The 18,784-nt window shown below is 36.5% G+C and overlaps 1 protein-coding gene across 1 annotated transcript in view; it reads left to right on the top strand.

The window, feature by feature from the left end:
* Positions 1-18,777, top strand: part of Zbtb10 (zinc finger and BTB domain containing 10) — a 38,007-nt gene extending 19,230 nt beyond the window's left edge. The window contains exons 3-6 of the mRNA XM_010636243.3: positions 12,751-12,840; positions 16,595-16,771; positions 17,127-17,302; positions 17,557-18,777. Coding sequence (XP_010634545.1) covers positions 12,751-12,840; positions 16,595-16,771; positions 17,127-17,302; positions 17,557-17,862 — 749 coding nt within the window. The 3' untranslated portion in view covers positions 17,863-18,777. The remainder of the gene's footprint in view (positions 1-12,750; positions 12,841-16,594; positions 16,772-17,126; positions 17,303-17,556) is intronic.
* The last annotated feature ends 7 nt before the right edge of the window (positions 18,778-18,784 follow it).

Genomic DNA, 18,784 nt, shown 5'->3' with positions numbered 1-18,784 from the left:
TTTTTTTTTTTTTTTTTTTGAGATAGTTCCCTAGGCTGGCCTTGAACTCTTGATCCTCCTGCCTCTGTTTCTGTAGTGTTGGGATTGTAGGCATGTGCCACCGTACCTAACAAAGATTATTTTCTTTGTGTGTAGGATGACAGTTATTAATTATTAATAAGTCTTTGTTTTTGGACATGTAGCTTGACCTTTAGCTTTTTTAAGAAATAAATTTTATCCCATTCCCCTCTTAGACCTGACCTCATACATGCTGGACTATATGTCTGGTTTGTTTGTAAATCATATCTTTAATAATGTTGAATTCTTGCTATATAGTTTTAAGAGTAGGAAAAAATTTATTGAGTGAAAGATAGCTTCTAAGAAAGAGAGAAGTGGGACCTGAAAGTGGGTTGCCTGCTCACCTTACTTCTCAAAGGTGTTTTATGGGACGAAGCCAAGATGCGAAGTGGTTTCAAGGTGGGGCAAAACTATAGTGAACTAGTAAGATTACAAGTACAGTCACTTAGATAATGATCCAATGAGAAATTACAAGGTGGACAAAACTATGAACAATGAATAAGATTATGACAAGTATAGTTGCTTAGGAATTATTGATTAAATGGGGATCCAATGGGGAAACCTGTAGCAAGCATACAAAGAATGAGCAAGGATTTTCAGTGGTAAGGTGAGGGTCTTGGAAGATCTTGGTCCCCCACCCAGGTGATGAATACCTATTTAGAATATCAATCATTGCTATACATCCTTAGGGGAAGCACAAGAGTGTGGTAGTTTCTCTCTTTTTTTTTTTTTCTTTTTTTTCCTCTTTTTCAATGTATGCATCTTGATTGTCCTCTATGTTGGCTCCTTTTGTGCTGGCCCTGTCTAACTGCCTACAAGATAGCTAATTAACTTAGCTATCTACTGTATTGCCCCTCTGAAGATATACCCCTAACTGCTGTGAGGGGGGAAAAGGGTGAAGACCGGTCGGGCTCCTTCTGGCAGAACAGGGTCATAGTTGTGATCAGCAGTCAAGAGTTATTCTACAGAGCATCTTATCTAAAGGTCCTCAATTGGGGCCAGGCATTGTCATCTTGGGTGGGTGGATAGTTTTGAGGCTCTGTCCAGTAATCTCAGTGGAAAAACTCCAAAATGATAAGGGAGACTAGATGGAACTCCCAAACCTGCTAGATATCTGAAGCACAAGTTCGTGTTCTATAAAATCCAAGAATGTGAATTCTAGTAACAGTGGAGGTTAAGAGTAAGAACATTTTAGTAAGAGAAAGATAGCTTCTAAGAAAGAGGGCATCCTGGAAAGTGGAATGCACTCTAGCTATATAATTTGAAACTGGTAGCTGGTGTTTGGGTGCTAAATCAAAATTATTTTAGTTGTGAAACAAAACTCAGAAAAACTAAGACTTGATTCTCAAATGGAGGGATGTCATTAATGAGATTTGATTACGTGAAAGCTTCAAATCCTGCTGATTTCCTATCAGGACACTGAATTTTAGCCAAATTAAATTATAGAAATAATACAGCATTCATGTAGGAGGCATATTAATCAGCAAATCAAGTGTTAATCCCATTTTTTAATTTTTTGTCGCTCTGGGCTGATAGAGAATTTTCTGAGTCACTAGCAAATTCCATCCATTGTAACTGATGATACCCTATGTTGTATGCATATATACCTCATTTCATATAAAGATTTCAAATTGAGAGAGCTCCAAAATACAAGTAAAAATTAGCACCAAAATTAAAAAGTGCTAATCATGGGTATAGATAAAGCTGCCCCAGTTACTGTTTTTTTTGGTACCAGGGATTGAACTCAGGACCTCACGCTTGTGAGACAGGTGTGGCACCACTGAGCTAAATCCCTGGCCCTAGTTTTGTTTTGTTTTGTTTTGTTTTGTTTTGTTTGTTTTTGAGACAGGGTCTCACTATGTAGTTGAGACTGCATTGGAACTCACTATGCAGCCCAGGATGGTCTCAACTCACAGCATCCTCCTGTCTCTGCCTCCTGAGTGCTGGGATTACACGTGTGCACTACCATGCCCGGCCCTAGTTAAATTTTTAAATGATCCTAAGATACTAAACAACCTTTCTCAAAAGGAAGAAACATACTCATTCTGTATGGTGGCAAACTTCTTGGTACTGACTTCTGAAAAGTTCTCAAATGGATTTTATAGTTTTGCATAGTTGCCTTAAAGTGGTTCTAGTAAATTCTGCAATAGATTATTATTATATAGTAGTTTTTATCTTTGACAAAAGTTGACATGGTTCCATGTTGGTAACTGATTTTTCTCTTAATGCTGCATGAGTATTCAAATATGAGGTACCTTCAGGGCTGGGGATTTAGCTCAGCGGCACTGTGCCTGCTTCATAAGCGCAAGGTCCTGAATTTGATTCCTGGTACCAAAAAAAAAAAGGTAATTTTATTTAATCAAAAGTCAAAGTTCTTTTAAAATCTAAAGTTCCTTTTTCTTTTTTCTTTTCTTTTTGGTACTGGGGATTGAACTGGGGTCCTTGCGCTTGCAAGGCAGGCCACCGAACCGCTGAGCTAAATCCCCGGCCCCTAAAGTTCCTTTTTCTTACCTCACCTTCTGATGAGAAAATAGTTGTATATAGCATGTGTTCATTTGTATTAGGCCTTCTAGAGGTGAAATCAAATTTAAACTCTTAACATTTCCAATTTATGTAATTGCCTTTTGGTTAAAAAGCGTATAACTTAATGTTTGGAAAATAATTCTGGGAAAAATACACTAGATGTAAAGACTCCTAATGATGCATATATTGGAAGTAATTCTAATTGCAGTAACTTTTTAATTATTAGAGTTAGGTGCTATGCAGAGCTTCTAATGTTCTGTTTTGGGTGATAATTGATGGTATTACTTTTGAAGGCATGCAGAATTCTGAAATACTTTTTAAATGATCAAAGTTTTTAGAACTAGTAAACATTTTTACAGTTTTGATAATAGGTCTGATTTGAGAACTGTCACTGTCACTTAACTTGGGTAAAGGAGACTTGGGCTTTAGGCTGTTTTGCCAATTGATTAACCTTGTGTATCTCCCAAAAAATCCTTTCTGATTGTAAACAGGTTAAACTTCAACTGATAATTCTGAAACCATAAAAGCTCTAAAACCCCAGAGCTTTTTTGTAACTCATTCAGAATTAGTTATTTAAAAACTTACTTCTTTCAATGTGAATGTTCATGTTTTATGATAGAAATGTTAATGTTTTGATTTTAGGGTGCTACCACATTTCGCTGGGGTATTATGGTTATTAACTTTTTCAAAATACATAAAAATTCTGCCTTCTCCATTTTACCCTGAGGGAACCTGGATTCCTATTTTTTCTTAGTGATTCCAGATGCTCAGTTAAACCTTTCAGGCACCCTTCCAGGATACTACATGTTGTAAAAGGTGCTCCACATGTCAAAATGTTGTCATTTTCATTAGAAACTTATAGGTCTGTTGCACATTTTAGAAGAACCAATAGTGGGCTTAAACTATACTAAATAAGATCTTTCAGATATTTAATTTTGTTTGTTCTTTGCAACAAGTAGTTTTGGCTGATCTTGAACTATGTACCCTGGGCTAGCCTCAAACTCAAGGCCTTCTCCCTGCCTCAGCCTCTCATAGGTGTGTGCCACTGCGCACCCAGCTTCAATACATGCTTTCTTTTTTTTTTGTATTGTTGGTATTTTGGCAGGGGGATCAAATGCAGGTGGGTCCTTGTGCTTGCAATCAGGCAGTGGAACCACTGAGCTAAATCCCTGGCCCCAATACTTTTGTTTGTTTGTTTGTTTGTTTGAGGCAGGGTCTCACTGTGTAGTTGAGACTGACGTGTGGAACTCACTATGTAGCCCACGCTAGTTTTGAACTCACAGCGATCCTTCTGCCTCAGCCTCCCGAGTGCTGGGATTACAAGCGTGTACCACCATGCCCGGCTCCCAATACATAGTTTTAAATGAATGATAATGGGGTGGGGGATTTAGCTCAGTGGTTATGCTGCCTGCCTTGCAAGTGCAAGGACCTGAGTTTGATTCCTGGTACCAAAAAAAGACAAAACAATAAATGGATGATAATGTAGTAGAATACTCGGTCATCATTTTTCCTTTCTCAATTTGCTTTCCTTCCCTGTCTGCTGTATTTGACCCAAGAGATGTCAGTACTGGTAATTATAGTTCAAAACTCCCAAGGAATAGAGGTTAAGGATGACCAGACTAGAGCTGAGAGCAAAAAAGGCCTTATGCAGATTAGTCATAAATACATTTTTGTGACTTCTTATTGATTAAGGTATTAAATTATTTGAACCTTATAAATGCCAATCCTGGAGAGTTTTTCTTATAATACTGAATTTTGGGTTTTTTTTTTTGCATCATTTAATTGCTATTTATTTCCATAAACATGGGGTATTTCAAAGTGCTATAATATCCAGCACTAATATATACATTTTGAATAAATTCAACACAGAACTTTGTAATTTACCCAGTTCCGTGCACCAAACATGAACAAATATATTAACAGGGAAAAAAACAAAACAAAAAACAGGCTAGGAAAAAGGAACACACACACACACACACACACACACACACACACACACACACAGTAAATTTCTTCACAAAGGTTTTAGTTCAAAAAGTGATAAAAGTACTATCTACTCAAAACTTTTATAACTTTTTTTTTTTTTTGAGACAGGGTCTCAGTATGTAGTTGAGACTGACCTGGAATTCACTGTGTAGCCCAGGCTGGTCTCGAACTCACAGTGATCCTCCTGCCTCAGCCTCCCGAGTGCTGAGATTACAGGCATGCGCCACTATGCCCGGCATTATCTGTCTTTTTTTCAAGAGTACTTATTTGTATTTTAACAATTAGAGTTTGTTTGCACCTGTGTGATACTTGAATTGTTAAATACTGAGAACCAGAAGCAAATGGAGAGACTGCTGTTCAATGCAGTCCTCACAGGCGAGTTACTGTACTACTTGCTCCCTAGATTCAGAAGGGTTCTGAGCCCATTGTGGTCCACAGGATGCAGACTGTGACCACACGAACTGGGACTAACCTCACTTAATGGGATCTTGTTTTATATTGCATTTTATAATTTATTCAGTATAAATAGGACATCAATTTTACAAATTACAGTAAAAAACAAATTTGAATTTTAGGGCTAAGTTTAGGATAGACAAAAAAGTATTATTATAAATAGCACTTACACCTAATACCTTGGTTCCCTTAAGAACAAGGAAGATACAGTGAGTTCTGGTTTAGTATAGAGTAAAAGAAGCATATTATACCAGATAGCATTAACAAATAAATGTGAGTAAGTTTTGTACTCGTATTCCCAAGGTTGCAAATTACCCAGAGTTTTTGATTGCCTGCTAGGAACCAGGCCCTGAAACTTGGTGCTCCTGATAAACAAGAAGGCAGTGCACATTGAGAAATGGGAAGAAAAGAACTAAAGGTGTAGGGAAGGTGGGACGGGTAGGGGAAGGGTAAAAAGGGAAAAGAAAAAAATGTGAGATAATGAATGAAAAGATGGAAATAAAGTGATTGTAGATGGGGAGGGGAGGAGGGGGTGAAGGGAGGGCAGGGACAAGGGGGAAAAATGAGAATCAAGACTTGTCATGTAAAGGTACAAGATCACAACAATGAATGTAACTGTACTATATCCCTAAAATGTACCAATAAACTCAATTAAAGCTGAAAAAAAAGACAGTGCAATATAATTTTTGAACAGTGCAGAACTCTGCCACTAGCTTGTTATTTAACCTTACTGTGCTGAGGATAAAAATATTCTTACTATTACATAGATGGGTAGTAAAGTTAAATGAGATAATTTTTTTCTCTTAAATTCTTTTTGTGGTACATTTTAGGTATACAATACATTTACATTCATCGTTGGGAACTTGTACCTTTACATGATGTATTCTGGTTATTTTTTCCTCATTCCCCTGCCCTCCCTTCAGCCCCTTAATTGAAATAATTTATAAGAGGACTTGACTGCTGGATGTAAACATTTTGTTTTTGTTTTATGGGAACTGCTTTTAATTTGTGTACTGGGGAAAGACATTTGTAGAGGAAGTCCCACATTGCTGTGATCATTTAAATAGTACATACCATGCCTTGCAAGCGTGAGGTCCTGAGTTCGATCCCCCCCCCAAAAAAAAGTTCATAGCATACATACACCTGTTCCTAATTGGAAAAATAGCTGTCATATTGTGAAGCTCGTGTTTTAATAAATCTGCAGAACAATTTTCTGCTGTTTCAAAGATTTCCATAGTAAGATCTTGACTAACCTAAAATCAAATGTGTTTTTTATTTTGTAATTCTATGATTTTAGAGAAAAATGTGATGACTGAGAGTTACTGTCATGCTTCCTAGGGAAGAAAATTCATTCCTGTGTCAAATGAGTTGTTGATTGGTTGGCTGGCACCTATATTTACAGCAACATAATAATGAGTTGGTCGTGCTTTGGCTGGTTTTGAATGAGGTTAAAAAAATCTGATATATTGATTCATAAGTCAAGTACACTGTTGGTGAAAACTTATTGTCCACCAGGAAGAGCTTACCTATTTTAAGGTACCTTTTTAACTTATATCAAGTAGTTGGTGCCTTTCAAAAGAGATACAGTATAATTTAATACCTACAGCATGGGTGTGATTTTGCTTTTGAGGGGAAATAGAGTAGAGGGAAGAGAAGAGAATGTATTTGCTGTTAGTAAGCTTTTGGCTAAGAAGTTCTATACCTAGTTCTATATAAGATTAAAGATCACAAATTCAATTCTAGTGCTTTAGGCTGAAAGATAGGAAATACCTCTTAAAAGAACTAGTTGAGGAAAGCCTTTAGCAAGTCTTTGTAGAATGTTAGAAGAACAGAAGGCACCGTCTGTTTACATACTCCTTTTCCTCCCAAAGATTAATAAATTGAGTAAAGTAGTTTGAAAATGTTTTAAATGTTTACTTTTGGGGGGTTGGTATTGGGGGTGAACACAAGGCCTCATGCTTGCTGGTCAAGCACTTCACAACTTGAGTTAAACCCACAGCCCTGTTTTTATTGTATTTTGAGATACAGTCTTGCTAAATTGCTCAGGCTAGGCTCAAACTTGTGATTCTCTTTCCTCTGCCTCCTGAGTAACCAGGATTACAGACATACCCTACCCTACCATGTCTAGCTAAATTTTATTTTCTAATTAGTGAAATATATTTAGCTTTGTAGGAAAACAAAGCCACTAAGTTTCAGTTAAATATTTTCAGTTTATGGATATCTTTCAGTGTAATTATAAATAAAAACGTTGACTTTATTTTTCAGATACTGTTAAGACTAACAATAATAAATACATGGTGTGAAAGGCAGAATATTATTTTTTGATGGAAAAGCATATTATGTCCATAGTATAGAAACTTTAATATTTTACCAACACTAACCAAATCAGTCTACAGATTTAATGCAGTCCCAATCAAAATCTCAGTAAGACAGAATAGTCAAGTTGATATTTAATATTTTAAAGACCTTTTATTTGTCTGCATTGATATATATTTTTTTAATATACTGGGTTTTACTATGTAGTTCCAGCCTGCCTTGAACTCACTTTGTAGCCTAGGCTGGCCTAGAACTCCCAACAGTTTTCTTGCCTTAACCTCAGGAGTGCTAGGATTATAGGCACAAACCACTGCATCTGGCTTGTTTCACGTTCTTTTTTATAACCAATTCCTCAAAAAGATTATCTGCATTTTATCTATTAATTTTTCACCTTCTGTTTAAAACCTCATCATCCTTAATTCTTTCTACTTATCCTGTTGTCCTCCCATTTCACTAGGTTTTTTTTGGGGGGGGACAGGGAAGGTTTGCAGAAGGGGGTACTGGGGGTTGAACCCTAGGGCCTTCACAATGAGCTTTGCCTTCAGCCCTTTTAAAAATTTTATTTTGAGACAGGATCCCACTGATGGCTAAGTTTCCCAGGTTGGGCTTAAACTTTGATTTTCCTGCCTCTGCCTCCCAGAGTGTGAGATTACAGGTGTGTGTACCACCATGTCCAGCATCTAGGTGCTTAATGAAAGTATACACTTTCCCTCTTCATTTCTAATTCTAGGCAGTATTAACAAACTTTTCCCTCTGAAAGCCTTCTACATCCTTTTCTAGCTCATTAAATGCTAGAATTCTTCAATTCTCTTTGGCAGGATTTTTCTTTTCTTTCCTTTCCTCTTTTGGTACCAGGTATTGAACTCAGGTCCTTGCACTTGCGAGGCAGTTGGCGGAACCACTGAGCTAAATCCCCGGCTTTTTTTTTTTTATTTTTTTAATGGCCACATTTGTTCACTGCTGCGGTATTATTGTTTGCCATTTATATTCTGACAATTCAGACATTATTTCTAGCTCAAATACCAGATTATAGCCTTTGCTGCAAAACTAAAGTGGAAAAAAAAAATTAGGGTCAGATGAGACATCCCTTTTTTTCCCATTTTTACAGTAGAATTGTCGGCCTTTAGTAAACATCAGAGCCACTATAAAGAAAGCTTGTTGAAATACAATACAGATTTCTGGGCCTCTCCTCCAAAGCAGTTAAGTAGGTCTAGGGTAGATGTGAGAATTTCCACTTACAGCAAGTTCCTTGATGATGCTGACTTAGGGAGTTTTGAGATCGATAGCTGTAGGAGTCATAATGACCTGTTTGACTGCCAGGAAGTGGCAGAACTGGAATTTAATGCCAGACCTAACCAAGTTACTCTGTTAACTCATTGCACCATCCCCCTTTCTTAGGAATATCACGCACACATAGCCTGTGTTCACAACTAAACGTCATATTTATTACCCCTATCTATCTAGTCTACCTCTTCGGTATCCATTCCTACCATTATTAGTACTATATAGGCTAGAAGCTTCTCTCTTTATCTTAACCCCTGCCCCCAACATTGAATCTACCACTAAGCCCAGCTCTACCCCCACAAGCATTCTCAAATTTATCCACTTTCTTCCTTTGCCATCAACAAAAAGTCAAGGACTCCCTTAGCTCCCTTAGATAGCTAAAATAGGCTAAATGGTCTACCTACATCTCTTCACCCTCCTTTACTTCATTATAGTGACAGCAATAAGTTCTTTTAAAAGGCAAATAAGTTAAAACATGTAATTCATTAAAACCCTTTAATCCATTCAGGTGTGGTGGTGCACACCTGTAACTGCACTTTTTCCGAGACTGAGGCAAGAGGATTGATTACAAGTTTAAGGGCAGTTAGCTAGACAAGTTAGCTAGGTCTTATCTCAAAAGTAAGGGCTGGGATATAGCTCAATGCTCTCTCGGTTCATTCCCTACCTAGTACCATTTAATGAATATCCTTTTATCCCTTCTGAAAAAAGGCCAAGTCCTTAACCAAAAGTATACAAGGCTCAGTATGACCTACAGTGCATACTTAGCCACCATTTATACTTTTTTTTTCCTCTCTCATGTAATCCTACTATCCTCTATCGTTGGGCCAGAATTGTTTGGTGATTTTGAGGCTTTGTAACTGTACACTAGAACCATTGCCGTATTACATTCCATTATATTATGTAACAGTTTATTTACCTATTTAAATATTTTTGAATAGGTACAGAGAACTTTTTAGCTTGTTTTCATTTTTTGTTTAATTTAGGATGTTGGGAAGCCAGAGGAGTCAATGATAGTGATACCAGAAACAAGTTAAATAGGAGGTGATGATGGCCATTGTTAAAGGACAATTTTTTAATGTTTTGGAAAGCAGGAGGGAGGTGGTGCACACCTGTAATCCCAGCACTCTGGCAGGACCCTCGGTCCCAACTGACTGAACAAAGTAATGAGACCCTGTCGCAAAAGCCAAGAAGGACTGGAAATGTAGCGTAGTGTATAGAGGGTTTACAACACTTGAGATGATGGAGTCAGAACAGAAACCTAGATACTAAACTATAAAGTTTGAAGACTTTCCTAAAAGCTGTGGTGAACCAATTTAAAAATTTACATTTTAGGAACATGAAATAGATTCATCCAGGAAATGAATAGAAGTGTAAAGCAAAGAGAATCTATTTCACTAGGACTGAGTAGTGTTGAGTGTCTGATTGAACGCAGTGGGGTTAAACAGATGTACAGGAAATGTACAGATTATAGCCAGAGGATTAATTAATCTTTTTACCTTGCCTTTTTTCTTTTATGTTGCTGCCCCACATCCTTTCCATACATCAAGATTAACTCTCTTTTTTTTTTTTTGAGACAGTCTCACTATGTAGTTGAGTCTGACCTGGAATTTACTATGTAGCCTGGGCTGGTCTCAAACAGCGATCCTCCTGCCTCAGCCTCCCAAGTGCTGGGATTACAGGTGTGCACCACCATGCCCAGCTAAAGATTAACTCTTAACATGCTGGGATTAGGTGTGCACCACCATGCCCAGCTAAAGATTAACTCTTAACAGTTACCTCTTTTCTGAAATCTTTCTACTATTCTCGGTTTCTCTTTCACTGTAGAACCAATACAGAGCCACCAACCTGTTCAGCTGTACTTTGTACTTAACTAAATGCATCATAATTATAACATTTGACTTATTTAATTTATTTTTTTTTGGAGTCAGGGTTTCACTATGTAGTTCAGGTTGGCCTTGAATTCACTATATGTCCCAGGCTGGCCTCAAACTTGGGGTGATCCTCCTGCCTCAAGCCTCCTGAGCACTGGTATTATAGGCATGCACCACCATGCCAGTTTTGGCTTGCATTATTAATTTAATTTCTACACTGGATGTCATTGAGGAAACAGGCAGGCAGGCAGGCAATCACATAGCAGTAACTTCACTAGAATTGGCGGCTAATTCATCTCTACTTTTTAAAAATTTTTTATTTTTGCACCTTGACTTTCAAGGCCCATTCCTAATAAGGAAGTTTTCAGTGTGCCCATGTTCTTCTGATTGAAAACCACATCTAAACCTTGGATTATCAGTTCCTAAATTACTTTAGGTATATTTTCCTCTTTATTCTTATATGTAGTGAATGATACTTAATTGACAATATTAGCACATGTAATGATTTCTGGTATTTTCCAAATATTTTGAGCAAGTCAAAAATACTAGTTTCAGGGGTGGCAGTGTAGCTCAGTGCAAACACAAGGTCCTGAGTTCAATTCCTGATATCAAGAAAAATAAAAATACCAGTTACATGTTATGACTTATTACCTTTTATCAACAAATAATTGGAAAGCATATATTTCAGACCTTAGACAAAGATGAGTTAACCACTTAACATTCCAGTTATTTAAATACAGGGTGAACAAAAAAATTGCGTGCTTTTCCCATTAAATTTTATAAGATAGTATGACAGGAAATATAAAAATAATTTTATCAAATTTATTCAATAAATTTTGTGTATGATGCATCTTAAAACATTCAACACACCAGTGTTATAATTTGGACAGTATTATTTAGTTTCTTTCTGAGTTGTTTTTACAGTATTGTCTTTCTTTGAACAACACACTGCACTGTCATGCTGGCCTTTCCTTTTTTTCTGTGGGCGGTACAATTTCAGTAAAATGTCTGCCCACTAAACGTAATGGTGACGATGTCAGTGATGAACGTCCTGGTTGGAGTTTGACTGTCTTGTATTTTTCAATTCTTTGGTCTTTTAGACCTAATCTAAATTGTAAATGACTTTCTGAACCCCCTTATTTTGAAAAAATAACATGAGTTTCATATTGTTCAGAAGGTGAATAAATTATAATGTTTTTTCTTTGCTTTTTTGATTAAAGGATAGCTTGTTAGATGTTGGTCGACTCTGTCAGTACCACCCATAGGATTATTATAATCATTGACCACATTGGAATTTTTTTGATTCTTCCAGGTTCTATCATTTCTGTATTACGAATAGTTAACAATAAAGAGATGTCTTTCTTCTTTCCATTCCATAACACAGACTTTTTCTCTGTGATATGCTAACATTTCTTTTTTTCCAGTTCTTCCATTTGCAGTTCTTGTGGCGCTTCCCTTCTGTTCAGTCTGTGTCCCAAGTCTGTTTTGTATTGTAAAAGAATATCACTGAGTTCTGGTGAAGTATAAAAATTATATCTAACGTACTTATGATAGAGTTTTTAAAGATTGTAGCACAAAAATGTTACATTTCACAAATGTTAGTAAAAGAAAATAACCAGAATTTATTAGATTTCACTAGAAATAAGCATGAAAAGCAAATACAGGGTTCCTTTTTTTTTTTTAAAGTGCAGGGGCCAGAGATTTTAGCTCAGTGGTACCATGCCTCAAAAGCACAAGGTCCTGAATTCGATCCTCAGTACCCCCCCAAAAGTGTGCATTGTATGTGGTGGCCCACACCTGTAATCTCAGAACTCAGGAGGCTGAGGTAGGAGGATTCCTCTGAGTTCCAGGTCAGTCTCAACTACATAGTGAGGCCTTATCTCAAAAAAACGAAATAAAACAAAATGAAAATGTGCAAAAATAAGTCTATAAAAACATATGTACAAGTGTATCTTGTGCAAACAGGAATCCTGGTTGAAAGGACACCTGCCTGTGTTACTCAGAATAGTCAGTGTGTAAACAAACACATTGACATAGAGACAGTCATGATAAGCTGTTAAATGGTGAAGGCAGGTACAGATTGCTCTCCTTGCGTTTAACTTGTCTTGGTACTGATTGTTCAGCATACAGTACTTATCCACCACTTGCAGATAATCTTTTTATTTAGTCTGCATAAGAAACAATTCTAAGCAGAAAGTGATGTTTTGGGTGGTGACTGTGGTGTGGTTTGTAAGTAAACAGTTCTGTATGTCCTTTTCAGATTTGGATGGTGCTCTGTTCTCAGGGCCAGATGGTGTAAATGCAAATCTATTGGCTGAAGCCTGGTGTGCCCAAGATGGAGGTGATGCTGGTAGGTACAGTAAAACTTTTAGAAAGAGTGCATTTAAGAGGATTTGAAGATGAAGTCTTGCTTGATTTTTTTTGTTTGTTTTGTTTTGTTTTTTTACTGGTGCCTAATGTGTCTTTCCTTATATATGTTAATACTTAAATCTGGTAGCTTTATGATGACTGAAAGTTGGTAAACACAAATTGAAATTCTGGTTTTATTTTGGTGAGTTTATTGATTGGTTGACTTCTAATATTTACATTTTAGTGCATGTTTACAGTACATAACGATTACACTCCTCATCCTGGGGATTTGGTACATGTACATAACACATCTTATCTATTTTATCCCCTTCCCATCCCTTCCCTCCATTCCTTGGTCCTCTTCCTTTTGCAAAAGATCTGTCTCTCTGCTTATTATCTTCTATTTTGCTCCTTAATTTACTTATGCTTAAGGTTTCTCATATAAAAATCCATGCTTTATGTCTGATTTATTTTACCTAACATTATGGTCTGAAGGTACATCCATGTTCCCACAGATGACTTAAGTTTGTCCTTCTTTATGGCAGAGTAATACTTCGTTTGCATAAATACCATATTTTCTTCACCCATTTGTTGATAAACATAGGCTGTTTCCGAGATTTATCTAAATTTAGATTTAGATTTGTGAGTTGTGCTGCTATAAACATGGGTATGCATGTATCACTGTAATAAGATGGGTAAGGGCTTATTTTTTAGAACTTAAAAAACTTTTAACTTTGTGATGGTATATCGGTGAAATGGCTTTGTAGGTCAGATGCATTGAATTTTGAGGACTTTTTTTTTTGCTGGTACAGAAAATTGGTAATATAGCAAGAGTGTTAACACTTGCTTTCTTGGTTTAAAAACCTGATCCAGGGTTAAGTTTAATGGGGCAATGTGGATTCTTACATAAAATTTGAAATTCATACTCAAGTTTTTAAATTGAGTTTATTGGTACTTTTTAAATATACAGTACAGTTACAGTCATCATTGGGATCTTGCACCTTTACATGACAGATGTTGGTTCTCATTTTTTCCTCATACCCCTGTCCTCCCTTCCTTCACCCCTTTCAATAAATATTTTCTGTGGGGAAGAATCCATGTCATTTATTTCATTCTCAAAAGAGTAAACCTTTGGGCTGGGTATTTAGCTCAGTGGTTCTGCCATCTGCTTTGTAAGTACAAGGTCCCAAGTTCGATCTCCAGTACTAAAAAACAGCAACAAAAGAGTAAAACCCTTGTCAGAGCAAATACTTGCTGGGTGTCATGGCTCACCAACCTGTAATCCCAGCACTTGGGAGGCTGAGGCAGGAGGATCACTGCAAGTTCAAGGCAAGCCTGGGCTACATGATGAATTCAAGTTTAGCCTGAACTACATAGTGTGAGACCCTGTGAAAAAACAAACCCCACCAAAACAACAAAAGAACCAACTGAAAACAAAGGAAACAACCCTTTATTGGAGTCATTTCTCTTAGGAAAAAGGGCATTTTGATCCATTAGTATTTTTTCCTCTGAGATCAACCTTTGTCTTAAAACTTACGTCTTAGGACATCAGAAGCGTTGCTTTCCCTTAGTATGCCATTATGGAATAATAATACATCTAAAACAAACTGAACCTAACCAATTTGATGTAAATCCTTAATGACCTTAATGATAAGGCTAAATGACATTACCTTTATTCGGGCTATTGTAATTCTTATAAGTGGTTTTTGCTAGTTACAAGAATTAGGGGCAAGACTTTAATTTATATTCTAAATAGTGTCTCTTACCTGTTACCATGGATGCTTTATACAGAAATGATATTTCAGGTATTGGAAAAGTGTAATTCTGAAACTTTGACTTTTAGTTCATAAATTGTCATATTCTATCTGTAGTGAATATTCAGCTGAAGATATTGGCACATCTAACATGATTCTGGCATTAGTTTTCCAAGTATTTTGATTTTCTTTCTTTTTTTTTTTGAGACAGGTTTTTTTTTTTACTATGCAATTCAGGCTGGCCTTGTACTTACTATGTGGCCCAGGTTGGCCTTGAACTTGCAGTGATCCTTCTGCCTTAGCCTCTCAGATTACAGGTGTGCACCATCATGCCCAGTTTTTCCAAGTATTTTGAGCAAGTGAAAAATCAGCTACATGGTATAGCTTTTGCTAAATAAAATATTCCACAAATAATTGGAAGACTTTTTGTGTTTTATTAGACATTAGAACTATAAAGATCAGAAAGACAGTCCTCCTCAGAGCTTAATTTGTTATGACTTAGGAAATATTAATCATGAAGCCACAACTTCAGAAATTTGAAACTGAAAATTGATCTCCACAGGCTGCTATTGCCATCCTAGTTCTTTCCTGCATATAAGGAAATGTTTCATTTTGGAATTCTGAAAACTTTCTCCCTAATAGTAGTTATAGTTAAATTATATGCGTTCAAAGGGTTTTGTTAACATCAAAAATAGGGAAGTTGAGGGCTGGGGATTTAACTCAGTGAGTGGTTCCGGTGCCTGCTTTGCAAGTGCAAGGACCTGAGTTCGATCCCTGGTACCAAAAAAAGGGTGGGGGAGTTGTATTCTAAGTACAAAACAATTTATGTATTAGTGCATTTAAAAACATACATTAGAGGCCTTTTTACTTTATTGGATATTGATGCTTTCACCAAAGAGGGGAACATCTTAAATTTGTCAGTTGTTAAGTGTCCGATAAATACGAGAGAGTATATTTTTATGAAACACACCTTGCTTGGTAAATTTTTTTTTTAATTAAAACCATAGTGTTCTTGGGAGTAACATTTTATTACAGATTAAATTATACCTTATCCTAAATGCCTGGGACCATAAGTGCTTTAAGATACTGGAGTTTTTTAGATTTGGAATATTTGCATGGAGTTTATCCACAAAATATCTCTTAATCTGCAAATTCATAATGAGAGACTTTGAGCATCGTGTAGTGTTAAAAAAAATCTCAAGATGTGGTGGAAGCTTTTTCGATTAGGGTTTCTGAGCCAGTATGGTTGCATACCTGAGTTATGCATACATACTGGAAAGAATTTTTCCAGGTGGATAATAAATGCCTTGAAGTGGGAGCCTGCTTACCATTGAACAGCACAGAGGCCCATGGGTTGCAATGGAGTCATCAAGGTGTGTAGTTGGAAGCAAGGGCTTCCTCTGGTAAGGCTTTGTAGGATGTTGAAACTGGCTTTTTACTTGTGAGTGATGTCGGTAATCCTTTCAGACATTCCGTAGGCTGGAGACAGGCTTTGAGTTGGTATTTTCAAAGAAGCTTTGATTGCTGTGCAAAGTACAGATTCTGAAATGGCAATAGGGAGAGCAGGGAGACGAGTGGGCAACCACTAAAAATTTAGATGCTGGAATCGATGATTGATTGCATCAGAATAGCAATAGCTGTGGAGGATGCTCCCTCCTCATTCTTGTATGTGTATGTGTGTGTATAAGCATATGCATATTCAAAGATTCCTGGATTCAAGGAATTAAATGCAAATTCCAAAATGAAATCAAATCCAAGGGAGAGAGAATTCCTGCTCTCTGTTAATCTGTTTACTGTTACTATATTGAAATAGTTGGTACTGGATATTGTATAAAGGAGAGAGATTAGCCTACAGTTCTGGAGGGTTAAAAGTTTTATTTAGCTCATTTATAGTAAGATGTGTATCACTCTTACTAGTATACAAATATATTTTGTTCTTCTGACTAGGGAGACACGCTCTTATTAATATTATTTTAAAAATCAACTTTTTTATTGTATTAGGTACTTCACATGATTATAAGTATGGTTTGATACCTGGCCTGTCAAGTGATTACAAGTATGGATTGCTACCAGGTACTTCAAGTGATTATAAGTATGGATTGCTACCAGGTGCTTCAAATGATTTCAAGTATGGATTATTGCCAGAATCTTGGCCAAAACAAGAAACTTGGGAAAATGGTAAGTATTGATGATCAGCAAAACAAGTACAGAATTCTGATTTTTTTTTTTTTTTTTTTTTGAGACAGGTTTTTGCTGTGTCTTCATAGAAAAGCTATCCCTGCAGTTACTGTGTAGCTCAGGCTACCCTCAAAGTTAAAATGTTCCTGCTTTAGCCTCCTGAGTGTTGGGATTACAAGCACGTATATCATCATGCCTGGCAGAATTTAAAAATAATTTTTAACAATTAAAAAGCTTCCATAGTCTATGTTTAAAGAAATACATAGTAACCCCACATTTATTGTTGTTCTAGAGATGTTCTAGAGACTTGATAGCAAGTTTAATAAATACTTTTTAATTTTTTTAATCCTTAAAGGTGAATCATCTCTAATCATGGTGAACAAGTTAAAATGCCCTCATTGTAGCTATGTAGCCAAATACAGACGAACACTAAAAAGGCACTTGCTCATTCATACGGGAGTGAGATCATTTAGCTGTGATATTTGTGGGAAGTTGTTTACTCGGAGAGAACATGTAAAAAGACATTCCTTGGTAAGTAATTTTAAATATAATTGATCTTTGTGATAAACTGTTTATGCCAATGAAGTTTAAAGCATTTTAATAGTTATTTGCAAATTTAAGAATGATTCTTAAATTGCTTTAAACAAAGTGTATTTATTGAAATGATACTGAACTTCATATGAAAAGCATTGGTACATTCACTCATTGTGGTTTCATTTGAGTGGTTCAAATGCATTCCTTTTCTATACTATCCTTATATTGGATTTTTCCCCCCCTTTAATTAGGTGCATACAAAGGATAAAAAATACAAATGTATGGTGTGTAAGAAGATCTTCATGTTAGCAGCCAGTGTTGGAATAAGACATGGATCTCGCCGCTATGGTGTTTGTGTAGACTGTGCAGATAAATCACAACCAGGAGGGCAAGAAGGTGTAGATCAGGGACAGGATACAGAATTCCCTCGGGATGAAGAATATGAGGAGAATGAAGTACGAGAAGCTGATGAAGAGCTGGTTGATGATGGAGAAGATCAGAATGATCCACCTCGATGGGATGAATCAGAAGATGTTTGTGTGCCCCTGGATGATTAACTGAGCTACTATACTCCTCAAGGATGCTGCATTTGGACATAATACGAATCGACAATTTGGATTGTTGAACTTGAAGGCTTGCAAAATATGGTACATGCTGGATGGTAGTTATGTTGCTGTGAAAACTGTAGGGTCAAAGCCTTATAGCAAAAAAAAAATTTTTTTTTATATTTGCACAGGACTGTACAGCAAACAGCCATGTGGTTGCTTACATGGAGTCCCCACATATTCAGTCAGTTATCAAAGTAAAATATTTTTATTTATAGGATATACAGTAACTGTTTGGGTCCTATACAAATATAGTACCTGTCCTTAATAGCTTACATTCATGTGCCACTTGAACATGAATGAAGGAAATCCATTTATGGAAGTACAGTGACAGCTGACCCAATCACTCTGTCCATCAAACCACTCAGGCTAGTTTGTACTAGTAGAGTTTTGTTTCTATTTTTATTTTTATTAATTTTATTTTTTTTAATACAGATTTTTCAGTGAGGGGCCTTTTCAACCCCATTGGTTCTATTTTCTTGTATTTTTCCATTTTAATTTGCTTCATAATTTAACAGAATCTCCTGGTCTTAGGTATTATTTCTCAATTTTGTGCTGATGCGCATGTGTATGAGAACTGGAGAGGTAATTTATTGGAATGAACTAACTGACTTCCCCCAGCCCAGCCCCTTTTCCTTTTTTGACATGAATTTTACAAATGAAGAATGATGTTGCAAAGTTAATGTGGCAAAGTTGACAAAGACCACTAAAATGATTATGATTTAGAAGTAACTTTTTCCTGCTGCTCTAATCTGAAAAATGGTTACTCTATGATGTTTTTTTACATGGTATTTGGTTTTGGGTATCTGTTACTTTGGCACTATTCTTGTTTGCCTCTTATTATTTTTGCCAGTGTACTATACCTCAGCCTTAT

Source organism: Fukomys damarensis, unplaced genomic scaffold, assembly GCF_012274545.1.
Source record: "Fukomys damarensis isolate Sample0158 unplaced genomic scaffold, DMR_v1.0_HiC HiC_scaffold_5, whole genome shotgun sequence".
Taxonomy (NCBI): Eukaryota; Metazoa; Chordata; class Mammalia; order Rodentia; family Bathyergidae; genus Fukomys; species Fukomys damarensis.
This window is presented reverse-complemented; position numbering and strand designations above follow the sequence as displayed.